Here is a 17,115-nt window from a genome sequence, read left to right as displayed (position 1 = left end):
CCATGTCCTTCTGTAAACCATACGCTTTCCTCGGTAGTATCCATCTATTTCTAGTTATCCTGTTGTAGTGTCCCACTTTTTTACTTTCCACCCCTATTTATTTTGCCTTCTCCCTTAAAATATTAACTTTTCCGCCTCTAATCACCGGCCGTTTCGAGATCACCCGAGAGTGGCTAAGTGACATGATAATCGTAAAGTAAATATGCCACGCGTAATTTCCTTCGCAAATAAAAAAAATTTGCCTGTACTTAGGAGTAAACCTTACGTTTTGTGCGCAGTAGTTCTGAGAATAAATTCAACTGTTTCATCTGATTCTGGCTTGTTTATCTTCATTCATATGATTATGATCTTTTTCTCCTCCATTTTCCCAGTTTGAATCCGCTTTATATAGTACAGAATGACTGCACAACGACGCATGTTTCTTATTCCTTTTTTATTCTGTTAATGCTGATGTATACTTAAAGTTCTATCTCTATTGCTCTTATTCCTGCATAAGCGCGCGAATCCCTTATTACCCCCATTGGCTTGTTTTGCTTTTCTTCTCACTTCCCCTTTCTACCAGTGTAATGAATTTCCTTTAGCTTGGCCTATTCCCCTTAGTGGGTTCGAGCTATGACCCCCTCATTAACTGAGGCTTCTTCTTCATCATCATCATCAAGCTCCGTCTCGCGCCACCTCCGCGCACTAATCATTTCGTTCGGAGGGCGTCGGCGTCTACCCCGCGTTTCGAGGCTGGTTCACGATGTTCCCGTTGCCTGAGCCGTTTGTCCTGCTTCATCGCCAGGCCCTCCTGCTTTTTGCGGCGGGCGTCGGTCTCCTGATTCTGTACGCTCGCCGCAGCGATCGCTTGTCGAAGGCGGCCGCCGTACCGCTGCTCCTGGACGTCAACCACGACTACACCGTGCACCTCAAGGAACGGGTGCAGGTGACGCACAACACGCGGCTTCTACGCTTCAAGCTGCCCAGCGAGAATCAGGTGAGTTTTGTAGATGCAGAGCCTACGATTTATCGTGGAGCATGCCCACTCTCGGGTAACGGACCGAGAACCCGGATAGCTAAAACGTAATGCAATGAAGAAGAAATGTAAACTAATTCGAACAAAACCTGAAAAATAAGGTAGATAAGAATCAAGAGATAGATTATAGATAACCATTTTATGAAAATGAAGAATTGAATGAAACAGAGAAATACGACTATATAATCGAAACCAATTTCCCTGGGAAAAATGGACACCTTTAGGTCTGGTTTTACAGTCTAAATCTCATTGAGCCAACAAAAGAAATTCTGGATAGCTTCGCAAACCTTCCTGTCGCTGTGACAAAGAATCGAAGCCCAAAAGGATAGCAAATTTGTAACATTCAAATCGTTTCTAAGAAAGTGGAACATGTCTTTCTAAGGTTCTTTCTCGAACGTTTCCACCATGCTGCAGTATCTCGAGCTCTTCTTTCTCTTACCTTCTCGAACTCTCCACCCAAAAAACGTTCGCTAAAATTTGTGTATGAGTTTTCATTGTATACCCGATAGCTGCGACCCTCTTTGGATTAGCTTCTAATTAGGTCCACGTCAACGTATGCAAACATTTTTGGCTAACAGCCTTGCCATATAGGCTGTAACTATTTTTTTTTTTTTTTGCTGTACACGAAGGTGAGCTCAAACTACACTTGCAATGAGAGAAGTTGTGCTTAAGAACTTCGTGTCGGCAAATCGCTAGCGCCACCTATAGCAGTGCTCGTGACGTTGTGTGCCAGTAAGTCTTTGTAGATCTTGGGACACACGTGGACAGTTGCAGTCAAGTTCCGTGCAGGCAATATTTCTTTTTTTTTTTTCTGGGAAATACGGCCGTCACTTTAGGCGAAAGGGAAAAAAGGGTATCTACAGGACATCTGCAAGGAATACTAGAATTGCATGAGTAAACGATAAAATTATGCCATTGGACAAGCCATCCCGTCAACGACACACAATGCATCTGCATTATCTCCAACTTGGAGTCGGTCAGTTTCAAGTCCTTATAGTCCTTGCGTGTTGAAAAGCAGGTGCGCTGCTGGGTTCAACGTCACGTCAACTGTGATTTGACACGTCACTACCGAAACCGTAAATAAGCCGCGTAATGTTCTTGACCATGACTTTGCAATAATCTCAATTCCAAAGATAACTATCATATATCGATATCTATGTATATAAATCATGTTTGTGTGAGTACGTCTGTGCAGAGAAATTTACATTCTTTTTATAATCATGCAGGTTAAAAGTGTCGCAAATAAGGAATTTTCGTGCATAGAAATGGTCATTTTGCAAAGTAGAGAATATCATTGGGCAGTTGCCTGTAGTTTCCAAATGAGACAGACGCACCTTAATTAGTTTATTGCCAGCCTGTGTAGCGTTACCCTACCCCTGTGGCCAGTGACTATTATTATATACTACCCAGAATGGACGCTATTCTATTTTCTACTACGCATGGGACCAGTGTCTACAGTTCAAGGCTACATGCGTGTCAATTCTGACCACCCGTTGCTCACCGAAACATCCGAGACGTGATTCTGACACTGATGGCAATGAAAGTTAATATACTTTTCTTGCAGTCAGCTTACTGTATTTTGGAGTTGCCGTGTCATATTTACTGGTCACAAAAATGCGTCAGAAAGGAAAACCACATTTTTTTTCTCATCAACGATGTCATGTTGCCCCTCAAGGTTACGGGTTTTAGCTATGGGACAAACCGGCACAGTTGAGGGTACCAAAAATATTTCATATGCAGGTGGCTAAAATTATTATGAGTCATCTGCTATGGCGTATATTCAAGTGGCCCAGGTGCTGCTTCCACATTATGCCTCATCAGCGAATCACACAGAGCGGCCTGCCCTGGAGGAAATTGTCGGCCTATTGCACCCTAATTTGCAGGTTAAAGTGTAAAATGACAGTTGCAACTTAACGCTAGCTGCGAATTGGCTGCTTGAAAAAGTCGAAGTTTCGCCCGAAAGGCGAAGAATCGTTTGCGATAGCAAATTAGTAGACATATACACAAAGTAATGATATTAGTTTTATCCGCCATATAGACTTGTTAACATTCGCTAACTACATTAAAGAAGCATGGTGTCACGCGCGCACAACCTCACATCAAGATATCTCACTCGATTAATGCGGAAGCTCGCAGTTAAAACGCTGGAGTTAGGAAGTGCGGCCGCAGTAGCGAGCGAATTGACCTTTCTGCTGCCTCTCGCTTCAACGCTAACTAAGCGGCGAAAACACAGTGCACACGAAGCTATCAGCACTCGGCGCACTGCCCCCATCACTGATTTGAAAGTTAGGGCCCACGCTACCACGCGCGGCTGCGTCCTACGCGGCTGCCACCGGAGTAGAACCCCCCCCCCCTTCTCTCCTCCCCCCCCCCCCGCCTTGCGTACGAGGGAAGACGGCGCGCTCCCCTTCCCTTCCACCTCCCGTGCGCGGGTGAGATTGAGCCTCGATCGTCGGCCCACCCTCGCACGCTTTTACTGGCACATAAAGCATACGACGCGCGACGACGACCTTATCGCCCTCGGACTTAGTACTGAACGTCACCGCGGCACCGACGGCAGAAATGCGCCTGGAGTGTTCATATAATTGCCTATCGCAATAAAGAAAACATACGAAAAGCTGTTTTGATTCTCAGCAGGTGTTCTGATTCTCAGCACGCGTTCGCGATGTAACTCCCGACAGTTGAAGCCGTTTAAATAATGGGAACAGAGTTGAAGCTTACCCGAGTACTTTTGTTTAGTTACTCGTGGAAGAATTCCAAGTGGCCAAAAATATTCTGAAAGTTCAGTGAGGTCAGAGCCCTCGTGTAGCTTTAGGGTGTCAAGTCTCATCAGTCAATCAAATAAAGTGGCCTGCTCAGAGGAAAATTACGCGCGTGCTGAACGTTGCACACTTGTTTATGTCTTAATGACACTAAATTTTCAAATAACTCTCGCTTTCAACCTTCCCAAAGCATGGAAGATTAAAGTGGGTCCTTGTTGTAGCTTCGCACCTGGTGGCCTCCAGAATTAACCACAGAAAACAAACAAACAAGAACTAGTGCCACTAAAGACCCCCTTTTCAAACATAGTCTTGTGTGCGAACGTTCTGCAAGAAACAAATTCACGTTAATACAGAATGTTTCACTTAACTTGAGCCAGACTTCAAAAATCTGCCAATGCTACGTAGCTGGACAGAACCAAGGTAATGTTGTTTGCAGTCACTCGAAGATACTGAGATTAGTTTTTGCATTCCGCCTAATTAGATAATCAGTCTAATGAATTATACATCTTCTCAATTATTATAATTACATGAAAAGCGCAAATGAGACCATCATAGAGCAACATGAGAGACTCGACGATACAGCTTTCTGTTGCTCAATACGTGCCACATGAAAGTGTTTTTCAGAGCGTGAACGAAGCCCGCGAATACACGAAAGGTGCGCACCTTGCGAAGTATGCACAAGAGCGTAGAAGTGGGCGCAAAATTTACGGACCTCTTCATGACACAAGGGCTGTGTAATGGAAGTCAAGTCGCTGTGTAATGGAAGTCAAGCACGAAACTAACTGGCACATTAATTCATCTTTTCGAACACTGGAAATTAATATCTGAATACTGGTGCAGTCCTGGGAATTCATTCCAAGTGGATACGCCTTGCGAACTAGTTGGCTACAATTCGTAGGTTGAAATATAGGCCATAAGATAATTAAGTTAAAAGCTAATGAGCGTAATTATGTTGCATATTAGATTAAAAATTTTGATTTCTCGCGCAAGTGATGACCGCCTCATCGAGTAATATATATCAAGGGTTAGAATATTGCTATCTGCCACAGTCATGAACAAAAAACATTAAAGGAAACGGAAAAACACATGTATACGGGAAAACATCTCCTTCGATATTGAAAGGTGATATTCGAAATCGGGAAGGGAGGTCGGGTGGTGGGGAGAGGGTGGGGGGGCAGTGTTGATTTGCACACCAGATGTTGCCTGCACTCAATTCTACGACGCGCAGGCAATGCTCTAGCGATTTCTTCCGGGAAACAGTGCGCGTTAGAATCGAGTAAACAGGGTAGTTACAAAAGACCGCGCTGTTGTTTCTCTGCGCGCGAACAGGTGCTTGGCTTTGCCATCGGTCAACACGTCTACCTGTCCATGCGCCGAGGGGAGCGTCTTCTGGTGCGCCCGTACACGCCTGTCAGCCCGCGCGACCAGCGTGGCAGCTTCGACATCATCGTCAAGGTGTACCGGCAAGGAACCTCCTTCTCATTCCCAGCTGGCGGGGTCATGTCGCAGACTCTGGATAGCCTGATGCCCGGCGACCCCGTACAGGTATATGCGCGCTCACCGCTTCGCAACTCACGGTTGCTTGGAGAACCGCGCAAGTATGCTTGAGGAGGCGTGCCGGAACAGCGCTTTGGTCGTGGTGAATCGGAGGAGCTAAGTAAGAGTCAATTTTTTACCCTGCCCTACTACGGGAACGTATCATCCGGGACACATTGTACAAGAAACTCGGACTAGGAAATCCATCTGTTGTTCTTTTTCGTCCCCATATCCTACATTGTCACCCTTAGATTGTTTCGATTTTTTTTTTTCCCGGGATCGCTTCTCGCCGGATCACCACTGTTATGAAGACAGCACTCGGCACACTTAGACGAGTTGCTTAGTTCCTAGATTTTTAGCGCATTCTTTTTTTTTTTAGGGCTAACTGGAAACACGAAACGACAGGCACTAGCGTTAACTTCCAAAGCGCTTACTGTTTCCCAATTTTCTTGAGTGCTGTCACCGATTCTGTAGCGAAAGAGCCTTTTCAAATCAGAGTGCACGTGGGACGAGTAGTGTTGTACATTGTCGAATGTACGCTTGCACCATCAATTACTCTAGAATGTACATACGTCGATACATTTTACGAAACCAGTCATCAACCCGCCGCGGTCGCTTAGTGGCTTTGGTGATGCGCTTCTAAGCACGAGGTCATTTTTCCGCGCGTGAAAGACGCCCGCAGATGCATGCGAAATTGCCATGCGACCGGCCCCTCGAGGCACTTTGCGTGTAGTGGCGGGCTTCTTTAAAGCTCAGAAAAACACTTTTATGTAGCACGTATTGAGGTACACATAAGCTGTATCGGGAGTTTTTCTTGTCGCTCTACACTTTGCTCATTGATACTTTTCATCTTAGTATAATATTTGAGGAGTTCATTCATTAATTAGGGCTAATTATCGAATGAGGTGTAATGAAAAAGAAATAGTTTGAGGACCTCCAAGCTACGGCAAACAACATTATTTCGGTTCTGTCCAGCTACGTGGCATTTGTATATTTTTATATTCTGGCTAAGGTTAGCTGGAACACCATGTATATAGGTTTTTCGGTCGGTAGGAGCTTCTGCATTTTCATTGTTAACCTGTCACTGGCTACAACAACAAAAGTGACATGCTATTACTAAATATCATATAAAGTGGAAATTCTAGTTTATAATAATAATAATAATAATAATAATAATAATAATAATAATAATAATAATAATAATAATAATAATAATTATTATTATTATTATTATTATTATTATTATTATTATTATTATTATTATTATTATTATTATTATTATTATTATTGCTACTACTACTACTACTGCTGCTGCTGCTGCTGCTGCTGCTGCTGCTGCTGCTGCTGCTGCTGCTGCTATTGTTGTCATCGTCGTCGTTATTGTTGTTGCAGTTGGTATCGTTCACAACTGCAGCGGCAGAATGGGTGCCAAGAGAAAGGGGCAGAAAATTAGAAGGCGTGAAGAAATTACGAAATTGATGGGAGTCAGCTGGTGCAAAACAGGAATAATTAGAGATCGCTAGGAGAAGCCTTCATTCAGCAGTGGGCATGATTATGATGCCGATGACGATTCTTCGTCTTGTTGTTGTTGTTGTTCTTCTTCTTCTTCTTCTTCTTCTTCTTCTTCTTCTTCTTCTTCTTCTTCTTATTATTATTATTGTTATTGTTATTGTTATTGTTATTGTTATTGTTGTTGTTGTTGTTGTTGTTGTTGTTGTTGTTGTTGTTGTTGTTGTTGTTGTTGTTGTTGTTGTTGTTGTTGTTGTTGTTGTTGTTGTTGTTGTTGTTGTTGTTGTTGTTGTTATGATTATGATTATTATTATTATTATTATTATGACGACGACGACAGCGATCGCGGCACGTCGAGTTCCTTGCCTGTGCTCTGCATTGACGCTTGCCCACGCGCACAGGTCCAGGGTCCGAAGGGTAAGTTCGAGTACGTTGGTGGCGGCCGGTTCCTAATGGAGAATGGTAGCACACTGTGCCTCGCCTCGCATATCGGCTTGGTGGCCGCTGGCTCGGGCGTGACGCCCATGCTGCAGCTGCTGCGCCACAAGTTCGCCGACCCGAATGACGTCACGCGAATCTTTATGGTTAACGTGAACCACTCCGAGAAGGACATCATCATGCACCAGGAGCTCAAGGATTACGCCAAGCACCAGCAGAGGACATTCAGGTGCGTATGTCGTGTGACCAGAAGTACCCGAGTCAACAAGTGGGTAACGCCTGTCAACTGCGCGGTTCACCCTACTAGCTCCAAACAGTCGGTAGGCTTCGCCTAAGGAATACCGGCTCGGTGGCGGGATTTGCGTGGTTCAAATCCCACCGAAGGATGCGTACATCACTTGTAAAACGGGTACAAGAAGGTACAGGATCCGTACTTATTGAAAAACTCGGAAGGCCTTGTGAAATTTCTGGCATCAGATAGTACAAGCTGTAGCTGGAGGTTCAGCATAGATGTTCAAGATCTCTACTATTCCTTACCGCATGGGCCCCTAATGTGCAGTGTTAAAGATTGCATAACAAATGAGAATGACGAGGTGTCATTCAGGAACACGTGCGGCATGGGTGTTGAATCCTTTCTTGAACTTCTTCATTTTTATTTAACGAATACACATGTAGGGTTCTGTGGTGAAACGTATATACAGGCAAGGGGTGTGTGCATTGGGTCAAAAGTAGCTCCCATCCTAAGTAGCATATCTTTGGGAAGCATAGACTGAGAGTTGGCCAAAGATTTAGAAGGTGTAGTAAATAAGGTATACATATATGTCGATGACTACTTGATTTTAGGCTGTCATGTAGACAAGGGTGCTTTCAGGAATAGGGTTGTAGAACCATTCCATTCTCTGGGCAAAGGCTTAACATTTACTTCTGAAGCACCGGTAGATAATAAGCTACAATTTCTTGATGTCAAGTTAGAATTGCTACCGGAACACGTGTGTTGGTCATTCTCACCCCGAGCTGGGAAACCGCTAATGAACTATGCCTCAAAGCATTCCAGGCTTGTGAAGAATGGCATAGTCATTTCGTGTTTCCGGTCAGCGTTGTTGAATTCATGTCACCACACTGTAAAGATTGCATTTTTGAGCAAGTTGAGAGGTTGAGAAAGGCTGGGTACTCGCTCGCTGTGATGCTGGCGTCGTGCGCTAGACTAATGAAAAAAGTTAAACAGGATAAAGGACAATGCAAAAAGAATCAAAGGCAGAAGGATGTAGCTTCCAAGATTTCAGTGATTCCGTATGTGCACGGCCTTTCACACAGACCTAAAGAGGTAGCTGGTAGTTACGCAGTAAAAGTGGTATTTTCGGCAAAAAACAAAATAGGTAGTGTGTGCTCTAAGGTTAAAAATAAGCTCGAAAGAAAGGATGATTCAAAGAAAGAATGTAGTGTTAAACATCCGCGCAAGAACCATCTTGTTGATTGCGCGAAGAATGTTGTTTATCAGATCGCTATGACGTGCGGCCATGCGTACGTAGGACAGACTGCGAGATGCATTAACACGAGGTTAAGGGAACACTTGTCCAGTCTGAAAGGTCGCCCTAGAACGCATTTGGCAATGCATTGCCAAGCACATGATTGCTCACCTTGTCTTAGTAGCAGCGACATTTTGTATAGGCATAGAAATCAACCCGCGGGGGAAATTGTGGAAGCCCACTGGATTGAAAAACAAAAAGTAAAATGCATCAGCCATCCTTCTGTTTCATTGTTGGATAAAGAAATCATCACATCTTTAACGCATTTTATCGTAAGTGGTTGTTTCATGCACCTTGCTGTTTTTATGTTGACCGGGTGGCTTTGATCCGCGTCTTTTTATCAAGTGTTATATGTACTATAGACGTGCTCTCTTGACTTGACAGCGCAGATCTGTGTGTAGTATATGCGCTATAGGCGTGCTTTGTTGACTAGATCGCGCAGATCTGTGGGTATTTAAGCAGGTGGTTCTTCAAAAATAAAACCAGTTGTTAGAAAGTGCTAGTCCTTGTGTTTCTTCTACTCTTTGTCCCTGTTTGTTGCGCACAAAAAGTTTTAAGATGAATCTGTTCCAACTAGGCCGACTCGCAGTTACACCCTTAGCACACACTTTAGATGACCTGAGCCAACATAGGTGCTAAAAAGGTGCAATGAAGGGTGTAAACACTGCTGCCCCTTTGACACCCTTAAGCACAATGAATGAATGAATAAAGCCTTTATTTTAAGGAAGGTGACGGCTCTCGGCCGCTATTGGGGATTAGGTGGGGAAGGCATCCAGGTTGTCCGATCGTTGGCTGAGGCACATCTTCATCTCAGTCTTGTCTTTGATCTTCCCCTTTATGCAGACTCTGGCATTAGTGGGTGTATGTTCAGCTCCATCGCTCTCGCATGAGTGTTCGACCCTTCATACACTACTCGAAAACGGCCACTTTTTCTGCCATATGTCGCGATGGCTTTCTGCGTTTCAGGGTAATTTTGTGTTCGATTTCCCAGGGTTCTAGTGTCTAATGTCCTAGTGTTGCGCGGCTCCACATGAGGTGTTTCAAGTCTCCTCTGCCTGACTTTTGACAATGCGTGCATCGGGTATAAGTGCTCGCAGTCATGCAGATTCTTTGGTTTTGTGCCACTTGCCAAGTATCTGTGGTGTGTATGCAGCATGGCGATAATCTTGTTCAAGAAAACCTCTTACGTGCGAGTAAGCCCGCCCTTGTCGTCAATCACGGACACTGATGCAGTTTATAATAGCGTGTGTTAGCTAGCATGTCTGCCTTTATTTTGTGAGAATGTAATGCATTTGTGCTCTGCTAGGAGAGCCTTCGGCCCATATCTTCAGGTATGGATCTTGGTCCGCGGAAATTGACGAGGAAATGGAGTGTTGTGGGCCATACATGTAATGAAGCCCGCCCGCTTGGGCGCCAACTGCGTGAGCTTTTGCCCCATCCGAGTACGGCCCCCTTTGCCATCCTTAAGGACAATGAAACTCTAACTGCGCGCGTCTCATTAGCATATTCACTTTAAGTGGTGGCTAGATTTGTTGCCTATGTTGAGAAGGAAAGTTCCAGATTCCGCAGACTCTTGATTCCCTTAACTTGAACAGTGCGAGCAGCACTTGCGAATCTCAACTCTTCGACTTCGTTTAAACGTTCGCACGTGGTTTTGAAAATCCCCTCCGCGTCGAGCACAAAGCGCTTGACGTAAGTTTACGAACCAAACGAGAATGTTTGAGACAATCCCTTTGCAGCAATGCCACATTCCAAGGTGAATATGCAGCGCGTTCACCTTACCATACGACGTACTATGACTTTAGCGAAAATTTGGGTGTTCGTTTATCTTGTAATGCGCCTTTTACCACGCTATTACCCGTGACCACGAAACGGCGCATCACACAAGGGCGACGGAACTATTCTTTCCTGTCTGTTAGTTGCACTATAGGCGCATTACGAGATCAACGATGTAGCACGTTCAGATGCCGAGCCAACATACACAATATCCGTGTGGAGGAAGAACGCCTGCTGAGCGACAAAGCTCGATGACTCGGATTACTGCGGCGCAGCCGCAGGAAATAGGGCAAACAGATCGAGAAGAGTACACGGGGTGTTTCTGAATGCAACTAGAAGGTTTTGATGGCCTCGTTTTTTAGTGAACCCAACTGCAAGTGATCAGCTTAACATGATTGCAAGGCGGACACAGAGGAGAAAGGGTGCACTCGAATAGTTGTCGCCGTACTTCTGCATTAACAGTCTAGTTCGTTCTTCGGAGGGAGACTGAGAAATTTCATTTCGCCATCGGTACTCACCGGGTGCACTTCTATTGCTCCGTTTTCTTGAAGAAGGCCAGCGATACTTACGGGCCTCGAAAGCGCTCAGTACCTTCAGGATATTGTACTTTATGTTAAACTTTCAGGTTACATGTATCTCAAATATTTCAAAATTCTCTTGGCATTGTCAAATTTCTGCACGGACCTGTTGCTTTTTCATAGCTTTTTTTTTCACACTGCTCTACTAGTTCCTCAAATCTTCCTTAACATTTTCCTGATGAAATATTCCTCGCTATTGTCTGCCTACCTTTTATGAGGCCCACCCAACTAGCAGATCGCGTATTCGGGCGTTAAATCTACATTCAGTCTAGGGAGGAGGAGGAGGAGGAGGAGGAACAAGCTTTATTCGGTAAGAGAGAGAGAGAGAGAAAGTGATTAGTCTTAGATTTTCCCGCTGAGCTGTCTAACGACCTGAGCTGTCTGAGGAAGAGCGCAACCCTTCGATTTATCTCGCCCGCGGCGCACAGGCCCAAGTGACTCAACAACAATGTTTCTCGCATGGATGAGAGACGAAAACAACTGACGTGCGGCAGCCCGCGTGCGCGCCCGCGAGCACGCGAACACACAAGCGCACTAAGCGAGCGTCAAGGTGGGTCAGCGCATATGGGGCATGGTGCTGCCAACCATGAGGTCTTGGTTTCGTCTCCCGGCTGCGCCGGCTGATGAATAATCAAACAAAGTCGGTACTGTAATTAGATGTCCGTAAGAGCCTCAAGTGATCAAAATGTATCTGGAGCCCCCCGCAACGGCATCTCCAATCAATCAAAAGATGTACGCATTCATAGTCAAATATTTAGCGCTCACAATCGACAAGGACACAGTGAAGGGGGACACACGAGCGCTTACTCACAACTGTTTATCTTGAGAAAGATACAGAACATAAATACCCCAGCTATCAGCACTGAGCATGTGCAGCGAGAGTCGTCAGTATAAAGAGAAAAAAAAACTGATTAAAAAGGTTCAACCAGTATTGTCATTGTCAGTGATTGCAACTGATGGTTGGCTTATGCATTTTTCAGCATACTTTTTTATATGTAACGCTTCTGTGATTTCACGTGTTAGCTTGTTTTTATCTGAAAACAAAATGTCAATGTCAAAACATACCGGATCACAATGACATAGACTACAGTGGTTCGACAAGTGCGAATAGTTTTCTTTACCGAGAGAACGTTCATGTTCGTTTAGACGGGTGTTTATGCACCGACCGGTTTGTAATATGTACATGTTGCCACATATTTCGCTATGAATTCGTACCAACTCGCCCAACTATCAGTTCTGATGTACGCATAATCAGTGCGTTTGTAGATGTGCATACTATTGTAAGCATCCATTGAACTTTATGTTCTTTGCTCTGCAATGGTCTTTGTGATATGTTCAGCTATCATCGGAAACTACCCAGTGTTTTTTGCGACTGCCAAACTATTTTCGTGGGCCCATGCCTCAGGTAGTACAGTTTAATGCAGCCTACAGCGAGCACACCAGTAAGTGCCGCATGGGGTCCGGCACGTTGGGACCGGAGTACGTAAGGGGGGCACTTCGGCATTCCTCCCTCATGACAGCTGGCGTTTTGAGACGCTGTGACTTCGATTGCCGATGCAGACGCTGCACGTAAAGCTACTGGAGGTTTCGAAGTGACCTTTAAGGAAGTGGCGCTCAAGGTACCGTTTGTCTCCCGCTTATAGGTATAAGGCACGGTGGTAAAGGTAACGCCACACGTAGAGCGACATAATGCCACAAGTAACTACTTCCGAAAGTTTGCGAAACGCACTGCTGGATATCGACCGTAGTTGGTACTTCCTAAATTCTCATTAATTGCCATTGCTCGCACCAAGTTGCCGATTCGGGAAATAGCGGTGGTGTCCGAGCACAGGACGCACAGCGAATCGACTGCGTCGCGTATAATCGATCGTTACAACATACGGGTCCTGTCGCACGCCCGCGCAGGCTCTGCAACGTACTGACCGAGATGCCCGTTCGCAACGTGCTGCAGAAGTCGCACGAGGATTACGTGGCGGGCCCGCTGACGCAGACCATCATGGAGGAGTACCTCCCGCCGCCCTCCTCGTACAGCGTCATCCTCGTCTGCGGGCCACCTCGAATGATCAGCGAGTTGTGCCAACCCGCGCTGCGCAACATCGGCCACGACAGGCTCCGCGTGCTCGTCTACTGAGCGCGTCCGCCGTCCGTGTTTCCACGCCCCGCGGCTGTCTTCACCTCTTTTTTTTCTTTTGTGCCCATCTTCCGGTGCGTGTTTTTACGCTACCGGACAACATGATGGCTGCGCACGACTTGCGATGGGAAATAAAAACAAGCGTTATGTCCCCGTCTTCCCGCTTCATCTGCTTCCCTCGATGTATGTTTGCGACGTCTTTATCAACACTTATCTCCTTTTTCTCCGGCACGTGTTAGTTCGACATGGTTCTAAGCGTTTGGGTGCATTGAGCGAATAGTTGAGTATATTAGTGCGATACGCCGGCCTTCAAATAAGTCTCCGATGTGGACGTCACCTGCTGCAGAGCCTGCCGGGAGGGAAACGGCTGTACGAGCTGAGGACTCCAGCTGTGCTCTGTTCCTTTTTTCCATTACCCCCTATGAGCTAGCAAACAGAAATCTCGTGTGGTTGACTTGTCCGCCTTTTCCATCTTTGCTTTCTCTCTTTTTCTCTCTCACTTGGCTGCCTTCGTGCATCTCCAGCACTTGGCTGTTAATAAGCACATAAACTGTATACTCAAATATACAGGCACGCCAGGCCGAAACTTTACCCACGCGTCAAAGTTCCTAGAAAATAAAAGTGCAATTTCTGCTTCCCTAATAAGAGCTTCAGTTACTTTCTACACAGAATTAAGAACCACTGCAAAAACATAACACATCCGTGATAACTGCTATAGTTCGGAGTGAAGTCAGGCGTGCTTAAAACGAAATACATACATGATGCGTAGTGAGTGAGTGAGTGAAAACTTTTATTGAGTCTTTCAAGAGTTTCGCGGTTACGAGGTCTCCATCGTCTTCATCTTCTTGGCGCTGGCGACTTGAGACTTCTCTTCAGCAAGGGTGGGCCCCTATTCCAAGGCTCCACTGAGTCGCGCTGCATCGCTCGCGTGCTGCACTAGGGCCCTTTGGGCCGTGAGCTCGCTGCTGGTAGCAGACTCTCCCATTACTCCGCACTTGGGTGTTCGTGTTTGTGGAATGCTTTGTTGCGTTCGCACTCCCAGGTGATGTGGTAGAGTGTAGGTGTGGCACCGCACCAACCAACAGGATGCGGAAACAATTCTTGGACGTATGCGGTACACATTACTGCACGATGCATCTGCGTGGGACCACGCAGAACAAAACTTAGTGTGTGGACCGTCAATATATGTTTTGCGGAACTATCATTGCAAAAATATGCAAGAGTGGAGGAATTTGTTAGAAAGGAAAGAACCACAAGTTGCAGGTCTGACGTATATGGTTGCCGATTAAGATAAAACTGCGCTAGCGACCTTTGCAAACGACGATAGCTACAAACGCGGTGCGGTTGGTGTTCAAGCTTTGCGGGAATATGCCGAGTTTCCGAGCGTTTATGTTGAAAAAGAAAAATGACCAACAGCCGAAAGGTGAACAATTGTGCTCCGAAAATTACCTGAGGAGGTACCTTGTCTCATAAACAATGAAGAAGAAGACGGGTCAGCTCACCCTTGCAATAAATTAACGTGTTTCTCAGGTATACATTATAAAGGGACTCTATAAAGCGACAAGCCCCGGCTAGTCTTACGAGTCTCCGCATACGCGAACAGTCGTGTGAGTTACGCTCGAGGAAGGACGAGGCTTAGCGTGCTTATAATTGAGACCAACAAATGCTCACAGGTCAATACTCACCACTCAACCTGAAGAAGAAGAGGAAACGGCCATCGATTTGGCCTACGCCTCTGCCAATGCACACTGTATCATCAACGATTCCCAAACGGCCATTTGCAACTACACAAGAGAACTGATAGCACCGCAAGCACAGAAGATACTCTGCGGCATTCCCCCCTCAAGGCAACGCCGCGTCCAGCACATGTGGGCCCCTGGTCACTCGGGTCTGGACGGCAACAAGGCCGCTCATGATACCGCCCGAGCTCTCGCACACCGGGCGCATCATCCTTCTCCTGCGTCTTCCGGCCCTGATCAGCCCTCTGTTCTGCATCGTGGTCACGCGCGCGGCCAAATGGTCACGTTCAGAGAAATCCTTTTCCACTACCTCAGAGAGCGCTTGTGCTACCACCCAGCATACACAACACTGAATAAATCTAAAACCAGCTCTTGGCGACTACTTCATACGCGAACTTTCCAAAACCCCGTGCTATAATACCGCATTTACCCTGATGCATACTTCCCACTCTGCAAAGTGCGCGAGGCCCGCACTGACCTCGAAAATATTATCTGGGCATGCCTCAAAGCCTCTTCCACCAATACTCGCCGCACCAACACTACACGCATCATAACTATGGCCGAGCAATGAGACACTTTGCTGCTCAGGTTGGACTTAGAAGAGAAGCTCTGGACCGTTCGGATGGCCGAAGACGCCGCCAGAAAGCAAAGACCGGCCGCCGTCTGAGAAAGAGGGGTACTGAGGGTCAGTCTCCCAACACGCGCCGCACCTGGACCCCATCAAGGGCACAATAAAGCTTTATCTATCTCTCTTGTTGGTTTCATCACTTACACCAGTCATTTTAAGATTAGTCTGTTCAGATATTTGCAACATCTTTACCACACCGTGGCTTTCCTTCTCCTTCCGGTTTTGTCTCCCCTCCTTCCTTCGAGTGCCGGAATTTTCGCCAATTCCCCGCAGTGGGCAAGTGTTGCAATTCGAGGAGCAAGCTAGCAGGCAAGCGTATTGCTTTCGATGCTTGGGCAACTTCCACAGCTATTTATTTATTTATGTGTTTATACTTAGTATGCTCCCTCACTCACTCACTCACTCACTCACTCACTCACTCACTCACTCACTCACTCACTCACTCACTCACTCACTCACTCACTCACTCACTCACTCACCTTCAGGGCCAGGTGGCGTTAACTAGGGAAGGGAATATATGATAAATATAAACAGAATACTGCGATTCTCGCTATTACGCAGCAAATTGCTCCTAGTTATACAATGATAGCTAAGACTAGGTTAATATGTTTATTTTTACGCATACCGATTCTTCAGGTAGATTGTTCCAATTGAGGGATATGCCCTAAATAAAGGACAAAAAAATCCAATGATAACTTAGCGGTAAATGCGAGAGAAATGCGTGACCATTACGTCGCACCTCTTTGAGCGCCCGAATCCATGATTTAAACCGCGACCACCGCATTGCAATACACACACACACACACACTATATATATATATATATATATATATATGCGTCTAGCACGTGACCGGCTTCCCGCGCTTCACACACGTACACTTTTTATTTAATGCTGACGCATTACAATCGTTGTTGGAAATCGCTGTAATAAATCAGCACTATTATTGCTTGTTTGATTTTAATGTGTCAGCATTAAAATCCAACAAATAATAACAGTGCTGCATAGTCCAATTCTGACTTTGTACTCATGATCAACGCGGTGCGACGCGCATGATGGTATAGCTTATAAAATCGACATCGTCGAGCCACTTTACAGCAATATACTAGACAAGGAAGGAACAGCATTTGCTTCAAGTATGAACCCACTAATCCAAGAACAAGTTCTGCTAAAGAAGAGCTCAGGTTTCATGGAAGCTATAGTTATGTACGGTTCAATTACTTTTAGAAATGATCCCGCCAACTGAACGATTTTGCCCTAGCCCTAGCGATGTAAGTCAGCTTCCATAACTGGGGCTCCATAGTGCTGAAGCGAATCCCAGTTTAGAAGAAATTAAAGTGTTTTATAGAGCAATAACGTCGAAGAAGATGACGTGTTGGAAATGTTACCGCTTGAGCAACCCAGTATGCAGTTAACACTGTTCATACGTTCTGTATGCAGTGCTTGCGCAACGTTAAAAGTAATCGTCATTTACAAGCT

General features: G+C 45.7%; 1 protein-coding gene across 1 annotated transcript; it reads left to right on the top strand.

Annotated features, from left to right (window-relative positions):
* The first annotated feature begins 687 nt into the window (after positions 1–687).
* Positions 688–13,428, top strand: LOC142584322 (NADH-cytochrome b5 reductase 3-like). The gene is made up of 4 exons (XM_075694473.1): positions 688–976; positions 5,107–5,322; positions 7,224–7,489; positions 13,046–13,428. The coding sequence occupies exons 1-4, from the start codon at positions 743–745 to the stop codon at positions 13,269–13,271; spliced, it is 942 nt and encodes a 313-aa protein (XP_075550588.1). The 5' UTR covers positions 688–742; the 3' UTR covers positions 13,272–13,428.
* Positions 13,429–17,115: the final 3,687 nt, after the last annotated feature.

The sequence above is a fragment of the Dermacentor variabilis genome, chromosome 6 (assembly GCF_050947875.1).
Source record: "Dermacentor variabilis isolate Ectoservices chromosome 6, ASM5094787v1, whole genome shotgun sequence".
Lineage (NCBI taxonomy): Eukaryota > Metazoa > Arthropoda > Arachnida > Ixodida > Ixodidae > Dermacentor > Dermacentor variabilis.
This window is presented reverse-complemented; position numbering and strand designations above follow the sequence as displayed.

Bases quoted from the DNA above. Each gene is read 5' to 3' on its own strand.
- LOC142584322 (XM_075694473.1), top strand. From the start codon at position 743: ATGTTCCCGTTGCCTGAGCCGTTTGTCCTGCTTCATCGCCAGGCCCTC. The intron at 977-5,106 runs GTGAGTTTTGTA...GCGCGCGAACAG, and splicing joins AGCTGCCCAGCGAGAATCAG to GTGCTTGGCTTTGCCATCGG. The intron at 7,490-13,045 runs GTGCGTATGTCG...ACGCCCGCGCAG, and splicing joins CACCAGCAGAGGACATTCAG to GCTCTGCAACGTACTGACCG.